Source organism: Panthera pardus, unplaced genomic scaffold (assembly GCF_024362965.1).
Source record: "Panthera pardus isolate Hobbes unplaced genomic scaffold, ASM2436296v1 HiC_scaffold_8, whole genome shotgun sequence".
Taxonomy (NCBI): domain Eukaryota; kingdom Metazoa; phylum Chordata; class Mammalia; order Carnivora; family Felidae; genus Panthera; species Panthera pardus.
In genome coordinates, this window is record NW_026527013.1 from 110,101,572 (window position 1) to 110,118,672 (window position 17,101).

The 17,101-nt window shown below is 34.0% G+C and overlaps 1 protein-coding gene across 3 annotated transcripts in view; it reads right to left on the reverse strand.

Annotated features, from left to right (window-relative positions):
- SNX13 (sorting nexin 13) overlaps positions 1-17,101 on the reverse strand; it is a 141,295-nt gene that overhangs the window by 4,555 nt on the left and 119,639 nt on the right. For 2 of the 3 annotated variants that reach the window (XM_019443527.2, XM_019443528.2), the window contains 7 exons: positions 14,892-14,999; positions 13,048-13,158; positions 8,189-8,350; positions 6,646-6,717; positions 3,560-3,705; positions 3,213-3,281; positions 1,443-1,555 (listed from right to left, as the gene is read on the reverse strand). In XM_019443527.2, the coding sequence (XP_019299072.1) occupies positions 1,443-1,555; positions 3,213-3,281; positions 3,560-3,705; positions 6,646-6,717; positions 8,189-8,350; positions 13,048-13,158; positions 14,892-14,999 (781 nt within the window). The remainder of the gene's footprint in view (positions 1-1,442; positions 1,556-3,212; positions 3,282-3,559; positions 3,706-6,645; positions 6,718-8,188; positions 8,351-13,047; positions 13,159-14,891; positions 15,000-17,101) is intronic. The other variant, XM_019443529.2, reaches the window with a different exon arrangement.

A 17,101-nucleotide genomic window follows, 5' to 3' on the forward strand; every position in this document is an offset into this window, starting at 1 on the left:
GTACTATACAATTTAAAGCAAATGGCTTATGAATGTACTAAAAACAGGTAGGGGATTATGTATATATAAAAACATACAGCTTTGTATTTTCCCTCACTTCCGTCGAGTCCTCACACAAGTGTCCTCTCCTCTCACAACAGCAACTCACCAGACTACTGGTCTCCTCAGCGTTCACCAAGAGCTCACATTCTGGCTTTTCTCTATTGCTCTGCCTTCTGCCTGTGTCTCCCTAACAGAATGCAAGCTCCAAGAAGGCAGAGATTCATGCAAAGAAAGTGTGGCACATGATACGCTCTTAATAAATATTTACTGAACAAATGCAATAAAGTTTCTTTCAGCTATGTAATTCAGTCTACAGCACAACTGGTTTACTAATAAATAGTACATTAAATAATATTTCATCCTAAGCTATTGTTTATTTCTATTTTCCTAAGATGTTATTTCTATGATTTGTTTTTTTTTCTCCAAATGCAAGAGTATAATCTATAAGGCAGAATTAATAACCATTTGGCAGACCTCCAACTTAACCGATGGAAGAGAGATTTTTAAATCTATGATGAAAATATAGTTTTAAAGAAAAACAAAGAGAAAAAAAACCTTAAATGATGTTAAAGAACTTCACAAATACTCCTTCTCCATTCTCTATATTCATAATTAAAATGTGGAGAAGAAATATCTAAGTATTTTCAAAGATATTCGTAACTAAAGAAGGAAGCAAACATCCATCCAGTCACACAAAACTGCTTTTCATATGACATAGGCTCTCTTGTTGAGAGAAGTCAAAATGGGGACAAAGTGAGTCTAAGTTAGTGAGATAGCAGTGTTCTAAAGTAATGCAAATTAGAACAGAATGCCACTATGTATACTTTCTTTGGAATCATGTTTTAATAGAGATTAATGGACCAAACAGTTGTTACTATGCAAAAGGAATCTCTGAAAGAATTTGTTTTTTCTCTGAAGTAGGACAAATATTCTTCCTGGAAACCTCACATTTCATGTTCTTTTATTAGCCCTTTCATCTGTTACACAGGATATTTATCATCAACTTTATTCTCAAAATGGTTCAAGGTAGCAAATGAAGTGGTTAAAAGCACCACTGTTTTTCATGACTGAAAGTAGTGGCTTTTCCAGTTGCTGAGCACAGAGCAGAAGCTGAACAGTCACTTATTATACTAGCTCTGAACCTGGGGTAGCTTCTTTAACCTCTTTGAGCTGCTGTTTCCACCCATAGAAAGCTGTGATGTTAACAGTGCCTAGCTTCTTAATACTGTTATGAGAATTAGTAAAGAATATATGAGAAATGCGTAGCACAATAGCTGATATACGGCAAGTCATTAACTGGTAGTTACTATAATCAAAAGGCAGCTAAACCAGCATGCTCAATGCCAAAAATTCAGAAGAACTACAAATTAATAAGATTTTTATCAAACATGTTCACTCACCTGGCATAATTGAAAGTAATTTAGTTTTTCCTGCAACTCTTGTTCTCATTCGAATAGCTTTATCTCTGCATGGAACAGTCTCTGCTAAAATGCCATTTGGCCAAAAGGCATCTCTATTTAAGAAAATCAAATAAATCTTGTAAAAACTTTCATTTTCAAATGATACAAGTTAGCACAATTATTCCAATTTTCTACAGAAGACACAAATGTTAACAGAAAGTGGAAACATTATGAAATTTTATAGATGTATGATATTCAACAAATAGTAACTAAGAGCAGGGTTCAATTTTAAGTGTAAAGGGATATACATTGGAAAAGTAACAGATGAATTCTGCCCTAGAATAACTTACAAACATTAACAAGTGATAAAGATAGCAAAATGGAATATATAGGCGACTACATTTAAACTCAAAGTAGGCCTCTGATCTCAATGAGAATGAAATCTTATCCAAATACAACCTCATAATAGCTTGAATTTGGATACCTTATAGTTAATCTCCCTTGGTGCCCCTATAACTTAGCCAATTTGAACCAATCCTGCACACACACTTACAGCTAGCCTTTTTACAACATTCCTTTCACATTCACACCCTATTCTCCCTCACTTGGTGTGTCTGATTTCTATTCTCCAATTCACAGGCCAAAGATAGGAACTGAGCACAATACCTAAGGTTCCACCTGGGAATTTGGGCTGAGGGAGACAGACTTCCCAGAGCAGTTTTTCTTAACTTTGACTGAACATGAGAAACACATGGGAGCTTTAAAATCTTAATGTTTAGGCCTTCTACTGGATTAATTAGTAAGTTAGGCTCCTAAGATGGGACCCAAACATCACTATTTTTTAAAGCTCTCCAAGTGATTCCAACATGCAGCCAAGGCTGGGAATCAGTGCTCCAGAGTAAACATCACTACCCTACCCTGAAATGGAATGTACATGTGCCATAGCAGGTGGTCAGACTTTTGGAAACAGTGTGGGGTAGGGAGGAGAAACTCAGCTTCAGATTAAAGAAATTTGCTGTTCCCTACTTTACAGCATGTGAGCCTTTGGACAAGCAGCTGAACTTCTCTAAACCTCAGTTTCCACATAATAAAAAATGGAGACAAAAATTCGTATCTCATAAAATAGGATAAAAATCAGAAAGTGTACATAAAGCAGTAGGTGCCAAGCAAATAATTAAGGTTCAATATTGACAGCTCCTTTCTTGCTTCTGTTACTTCAAAGTACATGATGCCATGAATATGCCTTATCTTTCACTTTTAGAAAAGAGGTTCATTTCTGGATTATGCCATGCTTTCCTTAAAGGGACTGTATTTTATCTCAGTCCTGATGACTGGCAAATTACTAGGCACAGAGGAGAGGCGCAGGGTATTTGTGTAGGATGAACATATGAACTGGAGTACTACTGCTCTTGATTTATATTCTTTTCAGAGGTTCAAATAGTTAATAATAAGTCCAGAGCCAGAGATGTACATATTTTTTTTTTAATTTTCATTTAAAATCAAGGATTTCAATTATTTTCAAGTCACATTACTATGATAAAATGTAACCAGTATCTTAAAGATTATTCTATAACACTTGTTTCAATTCTGGTTTTAAAGAAACACAGATCAAAGCGTCCATGGAACAAATGTTTATTATAATTCTTACAAGTCTTTTTTGTTCATCAAAAAGGAAGAAAACAAAGAAAAGAAAAGCAGTGTAAGTTAATTAGTGATAACAATGCTAAACACTGTACTACCTGAAAGAAGTGACTGTGTCTTAAGATATACCTGAAACGTTTCACTAAGTCCGCTACTTGCTCAGGTGAGGTCATCCAATCGACATGGTCAACTATTTTTCTGAAAGTAAGGAAATTTAAATGAGTAGGGTGAAAATTTTAGAAAATATATAAAATAAGGAAACACTACTTTCATGGAGTAAGCAACTTAGTTTGTATGTAAATTATCTGTAAAAACACCAGGCTGTTTTAATGATCATAAAAGGCCCAGAGATGAAAATTCTCCTATAAAAGTTGAGCAATCTACTTCCAGAAGTACAAGTTTAAAAGCTAAGTAAGAACAGTTCTAAGGGATGAAAAAAAAAAAAAAAAAGAGAAAAAAACAAAAAACCCTGGTACCTGTTAATAGTATCACCATAAGTGGCTCTAATAAGCTGCTGAAGTAGGTTTTTGATATTCCTTCGCAACCACTGATTCCTCTCTTTTAAGTCAAACACTTCATCCATAAGAAGCAGCATTACTCTAAGTGGAATATTGTCATCCACCTGACAAAATATGGGAAGAAATAAAAAAATGTTTGAGTTACCTATCTATTATGAATGGCTACTTCTGCTGCTTTTACAAAATTATTGCCACTATTTCAGACATCAGAGAACAAGTTGTATTATAGTCTTCATAATCTAACATTTCAGTCTAATTTTTAAAATATATGTTTTTAATAGCCAAATTATGGAAAGAGCCTAAATGTCCATCAACTGATGAATGGATAAAAAAATTGTGGTTTATATACACAATGGAATACTACGTGGCAATGAGAAAGAATGAAATATGGCCCTTTGTAGCAACGTGGATGGAACTGGAGAGTGTGATGCTAAGTGAAATAAGCCATACAGAGAAAGACAGATACCATATGGTTTCACTCTTATGTGGATCCTGAGAAACTTAACAGAAACCCATGGGGGAGGGGACGGAAAAAAAAAAAAAAAAAGAGGTTAGAGTGGGAGAGAGCCAAATCATAAGAGACTGTTAAAAACTGAGAACAAACTGAGGGTTGATGGGGGGTGGGAGGGAGGGGAGGGTGGGTGATGGGTATTGAGGAGGGCACCTTTTGGGATGAGCACTGGGTGTTGTATGGAAACCAATTTGACAATAAACTTCATATATTGAAAAAATAAAATAAAATATATGTTTTTAACAGTCATTTTGACACAATATAAAATTTCACAACCCTACAATTCCACGGTGGTAGAGAAAAAAACTTCTTAAAGTGAATCTATGAAGTCCTGGGAAGAGAAAATTTGGCTCTTTTACTTTTAGTAGAGTCTGTACTAGTCTGATAAGGTAAACGCTATTCCCTTTGCCTATTTTCTGGAGCATCTTTTACAAGAGAACAAAATATTCTCAACATTTCTCTTTATTTAATAGAACAAAACACAATCTACACAAAATAACATGTTTTCCTTTGTTAGTGAGTTGTCTGTATTTAGGTATTTTAAGAAGCTGAAATAAAATCCAGTATATAGCTAAGTTAATACTACAAAAGGCGTATTTCACTACATTTCTAAAATTTTAACTTTTAACAAGTAAAAATCTGTACACTTTTGTTATGGGAATATGCAATTAATGGTATAAAAATAAAGGTAAAAGTAAAGACAACTAGAAAAAAGTTAAAAAAAGTTTAAAAAAAGGTAAAAAGTAAATGCAACTAGAATGTTTTGATTCCAAAAATACATACAAAGCAAAGATTTAGAACTATAATAAAACTGCATATAAATGCCAGTAATTTTATAATACTTTCATCACCAACATACTCTAATTATTTCCTCATCCATGTTGTAACTTAAATCTTTAGGAAATTCCATGAGTTATATATTTTTCACTGTCATGCTGTCAACATTTTCTTAGTGCACCTTTCCTTTCACATGTTGAAAACTCATAGCTAAACCAAACAAGGGGTGGCTGAGGTTGGTGAGGGGCATGGCTGGTGGGGAAAGAGACCAATTTCACTCCTGAGGTAAAATAAATATTGCTCTAGTCTCTAATCAAGTATACTCACAAGTTTGGAACAACATGGTAATTCTAATAAATACCTAAATTGTAAAAACCTCTAACAGAAGGTATGATGTTTTGGATATTATACCAGCATAAATCGTAACAAAACATTCTAAAATGAATTTTAAAAAGCAAATAATAGATTATCTTTAATACAGTTTATTATAAGAATTTCAATGTGAAACTGAAGGGAGGTAATTGTAACTTGAAAATAAATCTGCCTAAGAAAACAGAATACAAAGCCCAGACTCAAACATATATGATAATCTGATTTGTCACAAGGGAGAAATATAGGACACATGGGAAAAGAGGGCCTTCTCATTAAATGGTGCCTGGGTCAACTGGACCCCTACCCTCATTCCATACACAAAAATCAATCCTAGATGAATGGGGAATCTAAATTTTTCCATGATAAAATAAAAAATATTTTTAAAGAAAATCATAGGTGATCTCTGTGACCTTTCAGTAGGCACAGATTATATATATACATTACACAACAGGACACAAATCAGAAGATATTCACAATACACAAATACTTATATATAACAAAGAACCACTATTCAGATTATATAAAGCACTCTTGTTAATCAAAAAGACAAAGACAGCCAAGCCAACAGAAAACAGAGGAAAGAGCTAGACACACAAGACAAGACACCCAAATGGCCAATAAACATATGCAAAAAGGTTCAACATTTCAACAGTCATCAGAGAAATGGAAACCCACATGAGACAACCCGAGTGGCTAAAATTTAAAAGACGTAACATATTGACTGTTGGCAGGCTATGGAGCATTGAAATTCTCATGCATTGCTGGTAGCAGTGTAAGCAGCACGGACACTGTGGAAAACTATTTGACAGTATCTATTAAAACTGAATCTATGAATACCCTCTAACCAAGCAATTCCATTCCTGGGTATAGACCCAACAGAAATGTGTACTTAATTTTTTAATCAAATGACATGTACAAGAATGTCCATAGGAGTACTACTCATAATACAACAAATAAATTATATTTACAAAATGGAATACTGTAGGTCGACAAGAATGAAGAAACTACAATCACACAAAACAACATGGAAGAATATCACAATGTTGAGCAAAATAAGCCAGACTTAAAGGAGTACATACCTTACTGTTTCATTTATATAAAGTATAAAAGCAGGGTAGAAGTCAGGATAGTGATTATCCTTGGTGGGGAGAGGATAGTGACAGGAAGAGAGCATTAGGGGCTTTCTGGGGTATTAACATTCTGTTTCTTGTTTAGAGTGATTACATGGACATGTTCAGTTTGTAAGAAATCATCAAACTTAACACATACAATATATACACATTACTGATAGATATACATATTATACTTTGTTAAAAAGTTAAAAAGATTTGCCAAGTATGATTTCAATTACAGTTGAGTACTACCAAAAACAAAATTAACTCACAGTATCATCAAGTTGAGCTGAGACCCGACAATGTTCAGGATCTGAATCAGTCTTCGGAATTAAAGGAGGCACCTAACGTTTAAAAACAAAAACAAAAACAAAAAACAACAAAGTAAACACACTAAAGAAGACAGTGAAAGAACACAATACAATAATCAATCAAAATGAGCACTAAGCATAATAATAGTGTTTAATTTTATTTTGGGGACAATACATAAGCAAAATTTACATACTATTAAAAAGTATTAATAATCTACAATTAGAAACCAAATGTTAAAGTGTGATTACTTCTTTACCAAAAGATATTTTTTCCTTTAAAAGAAAAAATGGACTTTTGAGTTGGAAGGGGAGATTATTTAGTCAAACTCCTATACTTTTTAGAAGAAATTAAAGCTAAGAAAGGTTAAATGATTTAAAAACCAAATGTTCGTAGCACAGCCAGGGAACAAAATTCCAATCTTCTTTCTTTTACCATAGGGAGCTTAACAGTATATTAACAAGCTTAAAAAATGAATTAACCTGTTGTTAGATAATATAAGTTATGGGGAAAATGGACAAATTATCATTTGTCAGCATGACAGGAATCATCAAGATTACCTATAACCCCTTCATGTTACTAGTAAGGAAAAGGGACCTGGAAAAGCTCAGTGAGTTCTGTACAAAGTCATATGGGTAGTTATCAGCAAGAATGGCACTGGAAAATCCTCATTTTCAGTGTTAGCGTTATGTTCCCATGATTAGAAACAAAGATAAAGCATCAGAGAAAGTATGAGAATAAATAGAAAAGTATGGATTGAGATACACATTATTTTAGGAGTTGTCTCTTAATGAATTTCTGTTACTTAAATATACATACATACGCATATATATGATAGATATTTAGTTAGATCTGACACATGATCTAACAAATAGAAAACTCTAATAGTTACATCCTTTCTTTTATAGTCTTGATCATAACCTTAAACAAGTAGGTCAAAATAATAAAAAGTATAAATGAGAAAGTAACAACCTATTTGGTCTGCTACCTGTATTTGCTAATGTAATGAAAAAGTTTCCTAGGAAACTCTAATACCACTCACTGGTATATAAAAATAAGTTATGGGCTCAGAGATAGAGGACTGTGAGATTTTTCCTCCCTCTGATCTAGCCACTTGATCATGTGAATCAGGAGAAATTAGGCTTTATGTTTCCTGATGAATACTAACATAGCTAATTTGCACAATAGCGCTTACTTGCTTTGTTTTAGAATTTAATAGCATCATAAAATAAAAACGGCATAATAGAATATAACAGTATAAATAATGTTAACATCACTGGCTTTTACAATTCTACCACAGCAGAGCTTGAGGAATGACTGGATTGTAGAGTATCCATTTCTGATAAGAATTTATTCTCTTTAGTTTTTTTTATTATTTATAAGACTATATGTCTAGAAGGCTGTGGACTTCTGAAAAGAAATAAGGTAAATCTAAGCAGGAGCTCAATAAATCTTAGTTAACTTAAAAATAGTTTGCTGTAGGTATTACTGAAAACATCTTCTTACCTTGAAAAATGATTGCTTTATGTCTTGGCCTAATCTTTCTGACATTTTGCCCATGTTGTCTGACATTTTAGTCATTCCCTCTGCCAAGCTATCAGGGAGGGATTTAACTGCATTTGAAACATTCCTCATAGAATTTCGAAGTGGATTTACAAAAGTGTCCATCTAAGGGGAAAAGATATCATACCATGACTTCATTTTATCAGATTTGTTACTTAACTGAGAAGTGTGGGAAAAACAGAATCAATACACAAGAAGAATGCAATCATTTTCTAGTCTATAATATCTCATTGTATTTTAAAAGTACAGAACTGTTGTCTTCAAAATGTATGGTCTTAAAGCTGTATTTTCACACAAATATGATTAAAAGCTTGGGGATGATGAGGCTATTGCTAGAAAATATAAGCTTTCACTTATATAAAAATAAAATACACTGTTAGAGATACTAAGTTTGGCTGCCTTATTAAGGAAATCCTGAAAAAAAAAAAAAAAATTCCCAAAGAGAAATTAACGCAAATGGAATTAGCCACAATGTACTTCAGCTACAATTCAAGGCAACAATAACATAGACATTTTGAGGAAACACTGAAAAATAAACAATTAGATAAAATAAGCAGAAAGCTCAAGTAATTAACAACTAAGATCTTTTTTTTTTAAATAAGTTTTAGATTACATTACATAATGTTTAAATCTATACAGGGAACATGGAATCCTTTAGTAAGACAGAATAGAAGAAGTATAAAAGAAAATGTGATGAGGAACATAAAAAGGAATAATCTCCAGAGGGCTAGGAAGCATTAAAATTGACATTCTGATTGTACAAATGTTAGATAATTTCAATTAAGAAAGGGAGAAATATCTAGAAACCAAAATAGCCTACATATGGTACTGAGATTTTTAATAGAAACAAAAAAGAAAAAAGGGACAGAAAACCAAAGTCATACAAAAAACTAAAGAATATTTTCCAGAAAATGTGAGTTGCATGAAAACTATTGCAGAAACAAATTATGTTCCCTGAAAAAAAAAGAAAAAGAAAAAGAAAAAGAAAAAGAAAAAGAAAAAGAAAAAGAAAAAGAAAAAGAAAAAGAAAAAGAAAAAGAAAAAGAAAAAAACGAACTCCATTGCTTCAGGGACACAGCACAATGTTAAGAGATGAGTTCAAGAAGACAAAATTCCTTTACTCTAACGTTTTCATGATTTTTTCATTAAGAAAAACTAGAAAAGATAAAATAAGTACTATTAATAAACAACAGCAAAAAGTGAATTTCAAGAGAACTGTAAAATAACTGGGAGTTTTTAGTTACTCCTTGGATTAAACTGAGCCAATAGCGCTACAGATATGCTTGATGGAATATGTAACATTCAGGAGGGACACTGTCACAAAGAACAAGTCAGAGGAGAACCAAAGGACAAAAATCAAAGATGAAGAAGGATTTGAAAAACACTACCACTGGTACACAGATGCAGAGGTAAAAAGGATAAAAAGATGAAACTCACTCTGTGCATGTGCCCTTGTCTGTAAAATTGTGTGGTCTTATATATGTAGCCTCATGCTATCTTAACACTAAACTATCACTGATACTCTTTTAAAAGACAGAACCTAAATCTATATCATGAGTTAGTTAATAATTATAAATAGTTGCCTGTGCACCATCCTTGACCTACAGAATCCATTTATTTTTCTATCCTTCTTCCTTTTTGCTTTTTAATTTCTGAGGGTAAAGTCCAAGCATCTGTGTTGGGGGTGCGGAATGGATAAACTAGGGGGATGGAAAAACCTCCACAAATGATTCTGATGCCTAATCCTGAAAAAAACCAGAATTTTAGAAGCATAAAAACAGAGTCCAACACTTATGACAAGGTTTCCAAAAACAGGATATCTCTTAAAACATGCTTAAACAAACAAACAAACAAACAAACAAATGTGTAAATTACCAAGCAGAGGAGTGAATTATGGATTGCCATCATAAATGTACACGTATCCTGACTTACCAAAAATGTTGCCTATTCATTATCACTTCAGATATGTGTATCAGTAACAACACAAATTAATTTTAACTTAAATTTAGATCCCTAACTATAGCTTAAAATGCCTCATACCATGATGTAAAACTGGATAGAGGGGTGCTTGGGTGGCTCAGTCGGTTGAGCATCTGACTCTTGATTTCAGCTTGGGTTGTGATCTCAGGGTTGTGGGATTAAGCTTTGTGTCAGGTTCTGCACTGAGCATGGAGCCTGCTTGAGATTCTCCCCTCTCCGTGGCTCATGCTATCTCTTTCTAAAATAAAAATAGGGAAGCCTGGGTGGCTCAGTCGGTTAAGCGTTCAACTTCCGCTCAGGTCATGATCTCGTGGTTTATGGGTTTGAGCCCTACATCGGGCTCTGTGCTGACAGCTCACAGCCTGGAAACTGCTTCAGATTCTGTGTCTCCCTCTCTCTCTGCCCTCCCCTGCTCACACTCTCTCTCTGTCTCTCAACAATAAATAAATGTTATAAATAAATAAATAAATAAATAAATAAATAAATAAATAAATAACATACAAATAAAAAATAAAATAAAATAAACTGGAAGAAAGATAACTGTGTGCATAAAGGAAGACTGTTACTTATCTCTTCCTAGGAATCGCCTGCATGTCTTGCAAGGCTAGACAAATTGTGTGACCAAGTTAATGTGTTATAATGTATTATTTCTCAAGCTCTGAGAGCCACGGATAAAATGCTTGCAGATGATTTTCTCTAATAGCTATTTAATGTCCAGTGAAATATAATTAAGGAAAAAATATTAAATTATAATTTAGCCAAAAAGGATATGTAGCTGAAAAACCTCTAATTCTTGACATGCATAAAATTATTTTGCCAATCTAAAAGAGGTCAAGATGAACTTGGTAATTACCAACATGATTTATCAAAAATGTATGTTACTAAGGATTTCCAGAAATGATTTGGAAGGATCTTTAAACTCCAGTAGTAATATTTTTAAAAAGTGACACATAGCTGTTTGGATATACAAACATATATGTGCTTTACACAAACACACACACACACACACACACACACACACACACACAGACGCTACTATGGTTGATAAAAAAGAATTGGGTAGGGGAGCCTGGGGGGCTCAGTCGGTTGAGTGTCTCACTTCAGCTCAGGTCATGATCTCACGGTCTGTGGGTTCGAGCCCCACGTCTGGCTCTCTGCTGTCAGAGCCTGGAGACTCAGATTCTTTGTCTCCCTCTCTCTCTGCCCCTCCCCTGCTCGCACTCAGTCTCTGTCTCATTCTCTCTCTCTTTTTTTTTTAACGTTTATTTATTTTTGAGACAGAGAGAGACAAAGCATGAACGGGGGAGGGTCAGAGAGAGGGAGACACAGAATCCGAAACAGGCTCCAGGCTCCGAGCTGTCAGCACAGAGCCCGACGTGGGGCTCGAACCCACGGACCACGAGATCATGACCTGGGCTGAAGTCGGCCGCTCAACTGACTGAGCCACCCAGGCACCCCTGTCTCATTCTCTCTTAAAAATAAAATAAAAAAAAATTTTTAAAAGAATTGGGTAGATCTGATGTAATGTTTCTTTTATCTCAAAAAAACTGTCATCAATTCATTAGTTTATCTTAAAATTGATACAATCTTAAGAGAGCATATAAGGTAAACATCAAAAAGACGGAACACTAGAAGGAATCTCTACTGACAATAAAACTATTCAGAGTTGAAATTTCCACTCAATCATGTCAATCATGAAATACAATGACAATCCCACCACATCCCCTCCTTCCGACATTGTAAGGTACATAATATGGAGCTTGTTATTATAACACTCCACTTAAAAATCTTAACATCCACTTGGACATTAAGACCCAACACCCTAGAGAAATCATAAAAGTTCTGATGCTTAATTTTTACTTATTTTGTACCAATTTCTTCATCTTCTAAAAAAAAAAAAAAAAGAGTCTTTTCGGTGGGGGTGGGGGGAAGGAGTGGCAGGGAGGTTGTGGGTTTTGTTTTGTTTTTCATTTTGAAATAATCTGAGACTTCTAAAAAGTTGCAAGAGTATATAGAGTTCCTGCACATTATTCACCCAGCTTTCCCGAGTGCTGTGACTTCTCCTGTTATTACTGCCACTACTACTACTAAGAACCAACATTCATTCCGAGGTTACTGATGTACCAGGTGCTATAACACAAGGAGTATCACATTTGATTCGTACAACGCTTCAAAATGAGAACGTCTTCATTACTTGAGAAAACTAAAGGACCAAAAGGTGAAGTAACATATTCCAAGTCATAGCTAGTAAATGGGAGAGTAAGGAGTTAAACCAAAGACTAATTCCAAAGTCTGTATTCTCACCTACTAAACAATCTTGCCCAATTTCGGTAGTCATTTATTGTCTTAACCTACCATCTAATTCCAAGTGTACAGCTCATATTCTTTGAAAGGCATTTAAAATAATAACGTTTTCACTCAAGGGACATAAATACTTTCGGGAACATAAACTATTTAACATTTTTTCTTACCCTTATTCCATGTATAAGACATTTCCTCCCAGTAAAAGTTCCTTCTCAAGTTATTGAAAAGCTTGTGACCTATCTCAGGTAAACCTTCCTTATTGCATTATTTCAAAAAATCTTTTTTCTTTTTTTCAAGCTCCTGTTAGACTTTAATCTACATGTAAAAACAGGAGTTTATACTTATTAGGAATACCTATCAATAGTAAGTTTACTAATGCATAGAAGATAAACATGCCATGAAGTATTTAAGAAAATTTTCTGGTTTTAAAACATACATATACAAATTTATTTTGTTTTATTTAAAAAGAAAGTATGAAAACGGACCTATAAAGAAAACCAGTGTAATAGTCTGCTTACCTTGCGAGCAAAATCCCCTTTCCCTTTACTGTAGGCTTTGTTCTCAAGGAAATCATACACATAGTGAGCCAAAGCTGGGGATGCTTTCATCATTTCAGGAGTTAGTAGTAACTAACAGGAAAAAAATGGTATCTTATATTGATATGGTACTGGAAATTTACTCCTGTCTATAATTTTATCTGCTAGAAAGTTAAGAATATACAGAATTTTAATTCTGTGCTTTAAAAAACACAATTATACAGTTTATAAATAAAGTCATCAACAATTCTACTATCATTAACAGTTTGGTGCCTATTTTTCTCATTGTGCTATTTTTGACTTTCAGTGCATCTAATGTCAAAGCTGTCCGAATGGATTTACCACAGTAGTCCTCCCTCTCCATACCTGTGATAAAGTTTAACTTATAAATCAGGCACAGTAAGAGATTACCAACAGCTAAAAATAGAACAATTCTAATAAACTCTAACAAAAGTTGTGTGAATGTGGTCTCTCTCTCAAAATATCTTACTGTCTCCATCCTTTTTGTGATGGTAAGAGATGATAAAATGCCTACATGATTAGATGAGGTGAAGTGAATGACAATATGCGTGTGACATAGTATCAGGCTACTAATGACCTTCTGACAATCCGTCAGAAGGACGATCTCTGCTTCTAGACCACAGCTGGCCATAGATAACAAACCACAGAAAGCAAAACCATGGATAAGGGGAGACTCCAGTAGACAAAGGTAAATAGTAAGAGATTATATGTTTTCACTATCCTTTCAGGAAATAATAATGCCATGGAATTACAATTATGGTTATAAATAAACCAAATTGAACTTATAAATGCTTTTATAAATGTGTAAGAGAGAGAGAAACTTTCCCAACAAAATATCCAGTATAGCATTAGCTAAGTTTCACGAAATACTAAGGCAGGGTCAGTAAACCTTTCATAAAGGTTCATATAGTAATTATTTCAGGTTTGTGGCCCACTGTGTTTGCTGAAACTACTCAACTCTGCTGTAGTAATGTAAAAGCAGTAACAGACGATAATAAACTAAATGGATAGCTGTTTTCTAATAAAACTTAATAAAACATGTGGTGAGCTAGATTTGGTCTGCAGTCTGCCATTTGCTGATCCTTGTTCTAGAGGATGGAGTGGGGATCTAAATAATAGAACATTATATACCTGGGCTGAGGCTGGGTCTACTAGTAAACCTTTGCAAATTATTCATTGGAATAAAGAACTATAATGTAGTATCATTATTATATCTGGCATCTGGGTACCCATGTCTAAAACAAAGTTACTTCGGGGAGTCCTAACAGCTCATGAGGTAAGTAACTTGTGAGACAAATTTTGTTATTTCATGACAGAAATCTGTAAATCTAAAATACTACATGTCAGAAACAGTCCCTTGAATCTATTCCTCTCTTGAACTATCCTACAATTTTAGAAGCCTTAGACTCATTATGGACCATAGGAAGCATTTATCAGGAATGAAAATCTGCTAGCTTTGGATGCACCTTGAAGAGCTACTATCCACTGAATTGGAAACATTAAACTGTTTGGTGTACCATCAAACACCTAGACTTTACAGTAATGTAGAAAAGATAGGTGTATGCGTCTAACCCTGAACACACAAAATCCTGATCACTCAGTGTCTAGAAAACTTCTTCGTCAATAAACAGAGAAATAATGTTGATAAATTACTGAGCAGACTGCATCTCACATTGGACATGCTACTCAAAGGTGGTATTCTATTCCACTATTATATTAAAACATTACTTAATAAAGAAAAATCTACTATATCTATACGCTATATTAAAATAAAAATCCATGAGTAATAATAAACAAGGACTTACCTGCAAATATGCATTTAGATCCTTTTTTCTCTTTTCTAAAAAATCTCTATCCATATTATTAAACGTCTTTTTACCAGGAAGCTTCAATATGCTTGACAGATTTTCAAACTAGAAGATAAAATACATTCAATAATTTTAGTTTTCTAGAAAAAAAGTATTTTCCAAATAACAATCCTCTATTTATCAAAAGCATCTTTAACAGATTCTTTTGCAATGCATTATACTAAGCAAAAATAAGAAAATATGTCCAAAACACAGTAGTAATGCTATTTATTAATAAAGGAGTATTTTCAATTAAGAATGACAAACATGAATAACTAATAAAGATGGGTGATGTCCACATGGGATTTCATTTTAAAACTCCCAATTTTGTTCAGAATTATCAATACTAAAAGGTTTTAAAAGTGTTTTCTTTAACATTTTGACTTACGAATAAAGTATTAGCAAATATATTTTTAATGATCAAAGATCCATGAGTTTCTGGCTCTTTAAGAAATCTAACAAATCTTTTTTACTATTAATGACTTTAAATCAGTTAATCATTGTAATAGCTATTAAAAACAAAAGGTAATTTCAAAATACAGATTGCAATTATACTACAACTCTGTATATAAACAATTATAGTGTAACACTGACACTTCTTCCCCACCAAACACATGAGAAATGAACTCACAGATTACTAAGAAAAAGTCTAAGAGCCATTAATATGTATCTTATCTTTATAAGGCCACAAACACAAAGTATACACCCTCTAAGTCTAGCATTTATAGACTTAACATTTAGGCACACCTTCAAAGATCCACATATACAGTACTCTGCTGTGCCTTGCTAAAGCACAAATTTTAACTGTACCAGGGGCTAACAGAGTGTAAGAGCAAAGTCATTTAGCTAGTGACTAAGCCTGGCCAGCAGTCTAGTAATTGAAATTTCAAGCAATCTTAGTGTCTTTCCCATGTGATACATGTCCTGAAGTGAAACAAACTTTCTAAAACCATTCTTTGTTTAAAAACATCAACAATAATGGATCTATAGAGAAAATTCATTCCTGGTGCAGAGATTAAAGAGGAAATGAAAAGATGCAGGATGATTTATATCTCCAACTGAAAGATTCAGATAATTTATTTTATTTTTCAATATTTATTTATTTTTGGGAGTGCAAGTGGGGGAGGGGCAGAGAGAGGGGAACAGAGGATTCAAAGCAGGCTCTGCGCTGACAGGCTGACAGCAGTGAGTATATGCAGGGCTCGAACCCACGAGCCGCGAGTTCATGACCTGAGCTAAAGTCAGCCTCAACCGACTGAGTCACTCAGGTATCCCATTCTGATAAATTTTTAAATGGAATGGCAAATCAGATAGTTGCTTGACACTATAATGTGAATAAGTTCATTGTATGTTATACATGAAAGGTAAAGGCAACTCTTTTGCCTCAACAAAGGCAACCACCCCCAAAAAAAATCAACAACAACAACAACAACAACAACAACAACAAAAAAAGGAAACATGCAATTTACAGGGAAAATGTTATGCTGGAGTGATATTCATAAATTTGTTTGGCCACAACAGTATTAAAATAGGTCCTCATTAGATCAAATGTCCAGTGGAGAGCTCCTGGTTTTAAAAAAATTTTTTTTTTTTGTTTTTGTTTTTGTTTTTGTTTTTGTTTTTTTTATTTTTTAATATATGATTTACTGTCAAATTGGTTTCCATACAACACCCAGTGCTCATCCCAAAAGGTGCCCTCCTCAATACCCATCACCCACCCTGCCCTCCCTCCCACCCCCCATCAACCCTCAGTTTGTTCTCAGTTTTTAACAGTCTCTTATGCTTTGGCTCTCTCCCACTCTAGCCTCTTTTTTTTTTTTTTTTTTTTCCTTCCCCTCCCCCATGGGTTTCTGTTATGTTTCTCAGGATCCACATAAGAGTGAAACCATATGGTATCTGTCTTTCTCTGTATGGCTTATTTCACTTAGCATCACACTCTCCAGTTCCATCCATGTTGCTACAAAAGGCCATATTTCATTTTTTCTCATTGCCACGTAGTATTCCATTGTGTATATAAACCACAATTTCTTTATCCATTCATCAGTTGATGGACATTTAGGCTCTTTCCATAATTTGGCTATTGTTGAGAGTGCCGCTATAAACATTGGGGTACAGGTGCCCCTATGCATCAGTACTCCTGTATCCCTTGGGTAAATTCCTAGCAGTGC